Source organism: Crocuta crocuta, unplaced genomic scaffold (assembly GCF_008692635.1).
Source record: "Crocuta crocuta isolate KB4526 unplaced genomic scaffold, BGI_CrCroc_1.0 scaffold162, whole genome shotgun sequence".
NCBI classification, from domain to species: domain Eukaryota; kingdom Metazoa; phylum Chordata; class Mammalia; order Carnivora; family Hyaenidae; genus Crocuta; species Crocuta crocuta.
Window position 1 is genome coordinate 2,084,996 of NW_027529433.1, and position 11,473 is coordinate 2,096,468.

At 36.2% G+C, this 11,473-nt stretch overlaps 1 protein-coding gene across 2 annotated transcripts in view; it reads left to right on the forward strand.

Annotated features, from left to right (window-relative positions):
• Positions 1-9,991, forward strand: part of SSBP2 (single stranded DNA binding protein 2) — a 291,176-nt gene extending 281,185 nt beyond the window's left edge. For both annotated transcript variants that reach the window (XM_077759863.1, XM_077759864.1), the window contains exons 16-17: positions 2,487-2,585; positions 9,391-9,991. In XM_077759863.1, the coding sequence (XP_077615989.1) occupies positions 2,487-2,585; positions 9,391-9,420 (129 nt within the window). In that variant the 3' untranslated portion in view covers positions 9,421-9,991. The remainder of the gene's footprint in view (positions 1-2,486; positions 2,586-9,390) is intronic.
• The last annotated feature ends 1,482 nt before the right edge of the window (positions 9,992-11,473 follow it).

The following is an 11,473-nucleotide window of genomic DNA, read 5'->3' on the forward strand; positions in this document are numbered from 1 at the left end:
AGTGTGTCTTTTAGCCTGTATCTTCATCAGGTTGCTCCCTGATCATGGATTAGCACAATTTCCATAAGACTCTGCATTGAGAAATCTCAGTTGTTTTCACATTTTGCAGAGATTAGGTTAAAAAAATAAAAACAAACAAAAGTTTGTCCTATCATTAGAATATTTTCAAGTATGCTCACTGAGCTGAAGAAGTTTCAGAGATCTGATATTAGCTGTTTTTGTATGTTGAATGTGTCCTTTTAATCTTCCTCCCATCCCCCCAAAAGTACCCTGCTACCATGCCATGAATAGACTGCATGGAAAACAGAAATAATAAGAGAGGTGTTATATAAGTATTTAAATAATGATGCAGTGTTACTTTCAAATTTTAAATATTTTGAAATCAGCATTTTGGGTCAGGAATTCGATTTGAAGCTAGCTAACTTTCAAAATTGTAAATCAAGAAGTGACGCATGGGACAATGCAACAGAGACAGCACCCCAACTGCATCAAAGTTGTGCTGCTCATTTCAGGGTACCTCAGGTACCACAGGGAGCACGTTTGTTACACAGGAATGAAGAAGTTTCCAAGTGCATCTTCAAATATCCTTACATACAAGATTATTTTTTTATTCTGGGGTTACCAGATTCTTATATATACATTGACAGCTCTCTGCTTTCACCAAAAAGATTTTGGGTAAATCTTACAAAAGTTGTATAAACTTATTTTTCTTTTTGAACTAAATCAGCATTGGGACGCCTGGGTGGCTCAGTTGGCTAAGTGTCCGACTTGGGCTCAGGTCATGAGCTCATGGTTTGTGGGTTCAAGCCCCGCATCGGGCTCTGTGCCGACAGACAGCTCAGAGCCTGGAGCCTGCTTCAGATTCTGTCTCCCTCTCTCTCTAACCTTCCCCTGCTCATGCAGCCCCTCTCTCTCTCTCTCTCTCTCTCTCAGAAATAAATATTAAATAAATAAATAAATCAGCATTAGCATTCCTGTTTTCAAGACACAGTTGATTGTTTAGTTAATAAGTTTAATAATTAATGAGCTATAAAATAATAATACACTTAAATTTTACTTAACTTTTTTCTGCAATGAAGTTATCTATGTTCATTTGAAAGTACAGTTACTTTTCTGTGTACTTGGGAAACTAACATTTTCAGAGAAAAATTTATCCAAAAAAAAAGAGAAAAGAATCCTCTTTATACTATTAGCTGTGGTTCCCCAGCCCTTGGGGTTCATTGGCAAATCGAGCTCCTGTGAACTTCAGAGGATCCTTGTTCTCAGATCTTCCCTATAGGGTGCACAGCGGGACAAGATATAAGCTGTATTTCCACCAGTTCATCTACCTGTCTCTGCTTTACAATTTAACTCTATTCCAAAACAGCACACATTCTTCTGGGAATAACTCATTCATGAAATTTTAATTTTTATGACATAACTTTGTTTTAGTTAAGTCAAAAATCTTCAGAGCAATTTTCTTTTAAAAATCTAGAACTTACTCAAAAACAGAATATAAAATAGAAATGGCTTAGAAAAACCCTATAATCGCCCTTCCATTTGAAATAACAAATAAAAAATTTTAACCTTGAAGTTGATTTTTACAAGTCAGTAAATTACACTTGGAAAGAGTCCCTCAGTCACAGTTGCAATATTGTGTGAACATGCCTTATATGGCAAGGCCTTTCTGTATTTCCTGTTGGTGTGGAGTAGCAAATGACCTCCCACAGCTAAACTGGCACAGTAATAACAAGACTAGCAAATTCAAATGGAATATGAAGCAATATGCAGCTTTGTGTTTGATTAGATTGCTCCTATCAGCCATTTTATCTTAAAAGAAAGTTTCAAAGTAAATCTACTCTTAAACTAATGCTGGGGAAAGATTCTAAAGCAGTTTACTTTGGGCCTTCTTTTCCTCTACAAGTGCACATTGGATTTGAAAGTCCTAAGGTAGTTCTCTTGTTCTTAACTACACAGGTCAACCATCTTCCTTTTTTCCCACAGTTCATGTAAACACAAATAGTTGCAATAGTGTTACTGTGTGAACCACATGTAGAATTAAGGGGAAATGTTCTCAGTAACCTTTTGAAGTTTGATTAGTGAAATTACCAAGGCAAGTTATTGTTCCATCGTGCCTCATCAGTGGGTAGGCTCTCTTCATCATGGCCCTGCTGGGAATGTTTTTTAAATTCCGTGGAGTTCCAGGAACTGTAGAAGCTGAGGGTGGGATATTGAATAAATATTGATTCTGAGACTAAGAAGAAAGTTGTGGTGGGTTATTTGTGGGGGGGGGGGTTGTTTTTTAATTTCCATTTGGGAAAGTATTAGTACTTGTCAAGGTGTAAAGAGTGAACTAGAATGCACAGTAGAAGAATTATAGATTAGTAGATTAGAATTATAAGTCTGCTTTGTCCTTAGAGATGCTGCTGTAGGTTTCATATTTGAAACACTACAAGAGGGAAATTAAAATCTTCAACAATGCTTTGTTTTCTAAATCTTGTTTACAGAATTCTCCCAATAATATGAGCCTGAGTAATCAACCGGGCACTCCAAGGGATGATGGCGAAATGGGGGGAAATTTCTTAAATCCTTTTCAGAGCGAAAGTGTAAGTATTCCCTTCCCTGCATTATTATGTCCAAAATCGATTTCTGAAGCTTTCCTATTAGAATGTATTCATAAAGCCATTATGATTGTTTATCTAGAGCTCAATAGATTGATCTTTAAAAGTTAGAAAATTAAGTGGAATTTCTTTGGAAAAATTAAAAAATAAACTTTTTTCTTTTTTTTACTCCTATTATGTACATAGTTATAAAAACAAAAACTATAAAACTAACTTTCTCATAAAGAACATCTATTATAAAGCAACATGCTGGAGACAAGTTGCATGTTTACAAGTTTTCATGTTACTAAAATGGCTTGAGTCACTGCAAAACCAGGTCTGGTAAGATTTCTACTTCATGCACTAGACCTCATTGGACTGAAGGCCAATACTGGTGGTCAGTTAGCCTGTTATTTCCTTGTAACCTGAGCTGGACACCAGAGTCATGTTTTGAGTATGATTACTGCGTTAAGCAAAGGCAGTGTCATTCCATATCTGCAAAGAAGTAGACAGGAGTAAAAAGAGAAGGAATAAAATCCATTCGTTCATTTACCAATTACTGAGCACTTACCATAGGCCAAAGCAATATGCTACACACTGGAGAGGCCAAAAACACAATATGGTGTCTTTCTCAAGGAGTTATTACATAATACAGTGATTTTTTTAACTTAATATTTCACATTAAAAACACCTATGGAATTTTTAAAAATACAGGTTCCCAGAATTCTCCCTAGACCTAGTGAATCAGAATTTCTAGGAGTGGGACTGGGCATACTTGAAAATGAAAAAGCTTTGTCAGTGATGTTAATCTACATTCTCTGCTAACAACTACTGAACTGGAATATAGCATAAAGGATTTCAAAATCCCAAACTAATTTCATCTTCATAGGATTAGTGCCCCCACATATGGATTTCTATCATTAAAATCAGAGGAGAAAACTTCACCCATTTTGCCCTAACTCAACCTTTACTAGAATGATACTATTGGAATTTGAAACAGTGGCTAGCTAGTAACATATGTACTTTTGCATGGAATGGCTACTTCCAACCTAAGATTGAATGTTCTGTGGATTCTTTTACTTCTTCTTATCAACCTAACACCTCTGTGTGGGATAAGACTTCCCCTGCATTTAGACTTTACTTCTGTTAAAACTATAAGTAAAATTATACTGATCTTTATCTGTATAAATCTTATACTGGTCTTTATGTGTATTAATTTGCAGTATATACATAATTAGTGAGGACAAAGAATGTACACATAAAAATTCATATAAAAAATCAGAAGACTAGCTTGTCATAATGCTTAGGATTATAGGAATTATTTTTTATGTTTAGATTAGATTTTTAGATTTTAGTGAAACTGGTTTTCACTAGTTTGCTTTCAGCAATAAAATGGTATAATTCAGGGAGGTATGGATACTTACTTAATTCAATTCAGTTCAACATTTCTTTTTTTTTTTATTATTTCTAGGAGAGAGAGAGAGAGACAGCGTGAGCAGGGGAGGGTCAGAGAGAGAGGGAGTCACAGACTGAAACAGGCTCCAGGCTCTGAGCTGGCAGTCAGCACAGAGCCCGACGCGGGGCTTGAACCCACGAACCACGAGATCATGACCTAAGCGAAAGTCGGACGCTTAACCGACTAAGCCACCCAGGCGCCCCCAGTTCAACATTTCTTAAGCCTCTTATTGCAACGTGCTTGGTTAAGGACAAAGTATACTGAGATACATATAACACATCACTAACCTCAAAGAATACAATCTGATGGGAATAACGTTAAAACTAATTAAACCATATGTCAGATTAATAGGTACTATGATAGATAGAAGTCAGTTTTTTAAGTATAAAGGAAAATATTAATTTGGGATTGGAGAAGAAAACTTTTTTAAATGGTCCCACATGACTTTTGTTTTAGGGACAGGGACAACAGACCTCTCCCCTCTAGATTTGTCCTCAGTGACTGCTGCCTTGTTATACAGTCAGCAGAGAGGTGCCACTTAAGGGCTGGCATCAGAGACCTCTCCAAGGGGATCAAAGAATCAGATATAATAGGACCTGAAAAACTTCTTTGCAAGGAATAAATAAGAGCATCACCCTTTAACCTTAACTGGACTATGCACATGCAAAACAGTAGATCCTTTTCTAAATACGTGCATAGGAAAGAGAGCAGATGAAGCTGAGCTCCCTTCTCTGACTCCTGGCCCAGTCTCACCATTCCAGAAGCCAAGAAGAAGGTAAAATGCCAGACTGCTGTACAGAGTTGTAGCAGAAAACAAAAGTTCCCTCCTATCTCTTTCTTCCCTCCTCCTCCTGTCCCCACTTGAAAAGTCCCCAAAAGAAAAGCAATTGGATGATGATTGAGGAACTGTACCACGACCTAGAGACAGTGCAGCCTTGGAAGCATGTCCACACTGGCTATTCCACTCTTTTTGTCTGCCCGTGGAGGGCTCTGCTATATTATGAATGATGTAATTGTTATCCCCGGCTTTCTGCATCATACCACCACACATTTTTGTTTAGACCTTTTTAAAAGATCAAGAAATGAAGAGCAGAGAGAAAGAAAGACAAACGACTTCACTGCTGACAAATCTAAGGCATTAAAGTAAATAGGCTAGGTATCCAATAAGTTAGCTTTCCCGTAATCAAGGAAAAATAGAACTATATAATGAATTTAAAAAGAAAACATTTTTGAATGAATGAACATGTAAGTTCTAGTGTTTTTTTAATGCATGTAACTCTGAAAAGCGCATAATTTGGAGTAGTCTGCCTTTTGAGGATTTGTCAGTCCCATCTTGAAGTTAAACCACATAAGGAGGCCTGGAAAGAGTGAACATCTACCAAGCGCTTTTTATGTACCAGAGACTATCCTAGTCACTTCACACATGCTACTTCATTTAATTAATATTTATAGGAACAAAATACCCAACCCGGAGTCAGAAACCTTGCAGTGCCAACATGCAACACACAGAAAAATCTGAATCAAATGTTTCACTACTCAGCTTTTTTTGAAATCATAAACAAGACCTTTAATTCAAGAAACAAACATGCCCCCTAGTGTTCAAATTTTGCAAAATATTTTTGAAAATCTAGACTACAAAAAGGCTTATTTCAGAAAGTAGTTTTTCATGCTTCTCCTGTAACAAAAGCAGTTAGTCCCGTTTCTTGAATTAATTTAGCAGAGTACTTTACTCCATGGCAATGAACAATAATCAATTGAGTAAAAGTGATATTAAAAATCATGGTCTCTACTAGCAATTATAAACAAGATAATAGGTCATCTCCTATTACCCTTACTCCCCTTTTTCATTTTCTATTATAAAGACGCCATATACATTCAAATGTTCTTTTATACAGTCATATAAACACTAAATTTATTTCACTTTAGTTCAGTTCAGACTAGCTGCCCTATTCTTTATTTACCTCTCATTAAGAAAATAAATCTAGATGCTTAGAAATAGAAATGATATAAGATCTGAAGTGTTCTTAAAGTGTGTAAACAGGAATTTATACACACTGTGCAAAGGCTGAATGGATGTTTGGTGGGTTCTATGCTTTGTGAACTGTGTATAATAAGGGGAAAATCACAGATTCACTAGTTTATACCAAGCCATGCCACTTCAAAATATATTTTACATAAAAAGGTAAAATCAATTAGTACACATTTGAAATTATACCATTAGGGTTTTGTTTGTTTGTTTGCTTTTGCTAAGCCAAACAGTTAATGACTTTGTAAGAGCCATTATATCATTTGATTAAGGAGAACCAGACTCAGAATAGTTTGGAAGCAGGGCAACCTCATATCACAGCATTTTGGCAGACATCACAATACATCATCCCATATTGATGCAGCAATACAAGAGAAACATTGTAGTGTCATCTCAGGACAGTACACCCTGAATATTTTATGTCTCTAGATAGGAGATGCCATTTAACACCTACTCTTCCTTTACTTTAGGAAAACAGTAAGCCATTTCTCTTACACGTTGAAGAATAGTAATCAATAACGGAATTCCTTTTTGCTTGCACATTCTGTGAGTCCTCCTAGAAATTTTGTGATTTCCCTTATTTTACTTGGATGAAGCAGTTTCAATAAAGGCAGTAGCAGATGAGCAGTTTACAACCTCAGCAGTGCAAACAGCACATTGCCCATATGGACGCTCACACATCTATACATATCTACCAAACCAAATACACTGAGAGCATCACTTTACAGTTACTGGTACTATTCAAAAATTATATTAAATGTTTGAGACTTTTTCTGAGTTGTAGTACATGGAGCAGATGCTTCTATCCTTTCTGACTGAATCTGGCCCTTATTGTTTTTTTAATCCTGATTATTCAGAATGTGTATTAAATGAGATAATTTCTAGAGTTAATTATGACTTATCTAGAAATTTTTTTCAGAAACTTCTTTTGAAGTGCTTTCTGAAATGCTTCAGTATCTTCTACTGTTTTTAGATGATTGCCACCATATACCCATAAAATCTTTTTCTTAAAACAGTGATTGATGATCTTGCGATGGTATTTAAATTTAAATTAATTAAAATAAAATACAGCTAAATTTTCAGTTCCTAAATGGCACTAGCTACATTTTAAGAGTTCAGTAGCCGTGTGTGGCTAATGACTCTTATATTGAACAGCACAGAATAGAATGTATCCAGCATCACAGAAGGTTCTGTTGAACAGCACTGATGGGATCACCATTCTTATTGTAAGCAATAGTAGCCATTGAAAGCATAGATTAAACTTTTCCATGCCCACTTTGCTATATTCTCTCATTTTTTCTATTGAGTAAAACCTTGGTATCCATGTATTTTCTTTTTAATTCTTGCCCCTAGAGGTCATATATACAAATGTAATTCTGTTTCTGAAAGGCTGTGGCTAGTTCACTGAAGCTTTCTGTCATTATTTATAATGGGAGATTTGCATGGTATCTTCTGATGAAATGAAGGCATATCCCCCTTCTGGTACAGCGGCAAGGTGGGCTCCATTTCATCAGGTTTTGTCTTACTGCTTTGGGCTTTAGGTTTTGGTTTGTTCTGCTGTGCTTTTTTGCTACCAATATCAAGGGTAAAGGCAAAGAGGTCCTTCTGTCAAACTGCATCCCCTTCTCTTCTCTGGAAGTCTCCCTTTTTATCACCATACTCACTGTAATCCAACATTAGAGTCAGTAACATATATAATTTAGCTTTCCACTACTGAAAGGAAATTTGAGGCCATTAAGTGATTAACAAGTAGATTTTCCATGATTTGACCTGCATTTAAAGGATTAACAATCATCCCCCTATGATCCAGTGACTCGTTTTCAAGCCCACTCATCCACCTTTTCTCAGGCCTACATTTACCCCTAATGATTTTCTGTCCTGACTCTGTCAGCAGAGCCATTCCCCAGGGCATCCTGCTTTCCCTGTAAAATCCATCCTTCTCTCAGTATACACCTGACAGCTCATTTCTGGTTCCTACAGTACCTCAGCTCATCTAGAACGTACTTCATTCTGTTCGGCCTGCTTTCTTTTTTAAAAGTTCACACTCCCCTTTCCAAGATCATCACTTTTCCTGTGGAAGGTCCTACTGCCAGGGACCAATGCCCTTGACTTCACCTGCCTCTTTCCATGAGGCACAATCATTATTAACATGTTTAAAGGAATTCTCCTTTGGCCTAGTCCTCACCAAATATTTTTTAACAGAATATTTAAACGTTTACATTTACATTTTCATCTAGAGACCTTGTTCATCTGGAGACCATTGCTATTTGGGAGTGGATGCCTTCCCCACACCTCAAACAGTCTGGAACTATGCTGTCCAAAATAGTACCCACCAGCTACATGGGAATATTTAAGTTTAAATACATTATGTGACATTAAAATTACAGTTCCTCAGTTACACTAGCCCATTTCATGTGCTCAGTGGTCACCTGTGGCTCATGTCTTCTGCGTTGAAAGGGACAGACGTGGCCATCGTTGATGAAAGTTCTGTCAGACAGTATTGCTCTGGAGCTTTCCTGTCAAAGTCCATTCCTCGAGAATACAAGTGTAGATTGGCATATTTATCACAATAATTGCTCTTTGTTCCTCTCTCAGTAATTTCTGAAACCCTCATCTTTTACCAGTTGTCAGCCTCATCAAACTGAAAAGTCATATGTAACAACCCCACCCTAAAAATATTGTGGACTGAAATTGGAACCACAGATTAGGGAAGACACTTAACATCCTTAAGTGTAAATCATACTCTTAAGTATTCTAAACACTTTACAAGAACTCCTTGGGCCAGCTGCGAGTTGTTTTTTGTTTTTCTTTTATTCTGTTTACCTTACACTATTAATTAGACATTTAATAATCCTCCCCAAGTTCCTTTAAGATAAATGCTATTGTTAAATCCATTTCACCCATGAAGAAACTGAAGCACAGAAAGGTCAGGTAACCTCCCAAGTTTACATAGTTAGTAGGTCATGAAACTGTCCCTCATATTTATTTCATTATGGATTGGATTTACCCAGGTTGTTACAAATGCCCAGAAAACATGAATCTGGCTAGAAGGAAAAGACTGAGGGCCTGGGTAATTATCAACCATCCAACCGCAGGAAGACAAGGAGACTGGTCGCTTTCCAGAGGAAATATTATAAATTTCAGGACTTAGTCAATTCTATATAAATTACTCTTTTATAGCTACTTATTTTTATGTTATATGAGGTTAAAAACTTGAGCATAAAAGATTTCAAGACATTAAAATCCATGGTTACTACTGTTTACCAAGAAGAACATTAGTGGTCTGTAAAAGAATTGTTGTTAAAATATGGATTCTCTTTTCTTTCTAGTACTCCCCTAGCATGACAATGAGTGTGTGATCCATTACCAAGTCTCCTCATGAAAACCACAGTGAGTCAGCCCTTCACAGAACTACTACGGAAGAAAATTATTCATCACAGTGTACAGTTAAACAAAGGAATCTCAGTCACACCAAACCAACCTTTTTATTTCCTGCTCTCTCCCCTATTTTTTGAAGAAAGCGGGTCCAAACGTGATTCAAACAACTGTACAGAGTGGCATATTAGAATTGCCCTAAACTGAACTGCAAATAATTATCTGTGTATGTATATGTGTGGGAAAGAGAATGTATTGTATATGTGTATGTTATATGGACATATGCACATACATACATTGACCCACAGGACATTGTAAAATATTATTACATGACATCTTAAGTAGAAATAAGTAGGGACTTTTATTCCATCCTTTTTTTCACGTTTACATTTTAATTATTAAAAGTTGCTCCTGCCCCTCCCTGAACTATTTTGTGCTGTGTATATCACTGCTTTATATAAGTTATTTTTTAAGGTGAACTCAGATGTTATGGTTTTGTAAATGTCTGCAATCATGGATAGGAATAAAATTGCTTATTTGAGAGCTTTCATTAAATTGCGTCTGATGCAAGTTATCCTGTGAATCACAAAGTGTACTGTCTCAAAAAAAAAAAAAAAAAGGAAGAAGGTGTGTCCTCATCCTCTGTCAAATGAAACAATTTGTCAGTTACTTTAGTGAAAAGTATTTTTGTACTTTTTATTTAGGAAAATACTTCAACTGGGGCCAAACACCATATATTTCTGCAAGAACTGCTTTAGATGGAATTCTTGATTTGTCTTTGATGATACAGAAAATCATTAATTAGCCCCACCTGCTTAGACCATAGCAATAAAATGACAGGGGTCATCATAATTTTAGAAACATATTTTCTCTCTAACATGATGAAGCCCAGAAGTGATGACAAAACCATTTGCTTGAATTTGTCACTTTTCACCAGGAATAGTAGAGCTAAATTTTTAATAACATGCTAATGGAAAATGGTATCTGACTTTTACTCAGACTTATCATGAACGTTTCCACATAGACACTGCAAAGAATATACATTCAAATGACTGAGACTTTCAGCAGAAGGGGAAAAGAGTTTTACTGCACCCGATCGGCTCTGAAGTGCTGCTTTTCTATCCAGGTAGCTTGCTGACTAGTAGCAGAACTGACTGGTAACAGTCTCATCTGTGAATATCTCACTGGCAGCGAGGTCCCTGCTCTATTCCCAGGATGTAAAACTTTTGTTTCAAGGGAAATCATTTGTAGTAACTGTATTCATCTGGCCGTTGACTTCACCAGGCTAAATCTACATTGTGTAACTGTTCAGAAAAGAATGCATAAATGTTAAAAATTAAAGAAAAAACTGAAACACTTCCCTTACGCTAAAACACATTGTTCTGTGGCACTTTGCAGATCTTTTGGGGGGTTTGTGTATAATCTTACAAACAAACACCAAAATAATAATAGAAAAATGTGAAGATTTTAATTTTAGACTTCAAAAGATATTTTGGTGATCATTTCTGTTAAAACTGTGATACAAATAACCATCAGTAAGCATCAACTTTATAGCCAAACTCCAGAGAATTTGAAAAGTGTTATTTAATCACAGGTAAGAAGAATCATCCTTTCTTTAGGCTTATGGTCTCCAAAGTGAAAATTTAGCAATATATTTGCTAGTTCCTGGTCCCAGATAACTTATTTCTCTCAAATCCATAATTTATTCCCTCTGAAAATATGATTTTGCCTGTGCATGACAGGGATGCTGGGTAGAACTGTTGAAGGAGGGAAAAGAAGCTGATTTAAATTTATGTTCCAGATTTAAACTCTAATCAAATGAGTCACCATTAATCCAACAGTATGCGGGAGCCTAAGACTGCGCACTGGAGAACACCTTCAAGCTTTCTTTCAAGCTACAGAGAACTTTCACGAAAAAGTCAAATTAAAAAGTCTTTAACTCAAGCCAAGGTAGTCTGAAGATGACACTTTGTATAGACACGTGAATTTACCAAGATTAATTTTAACTTTCACTTTCTATAATTGTGTGAACATTTT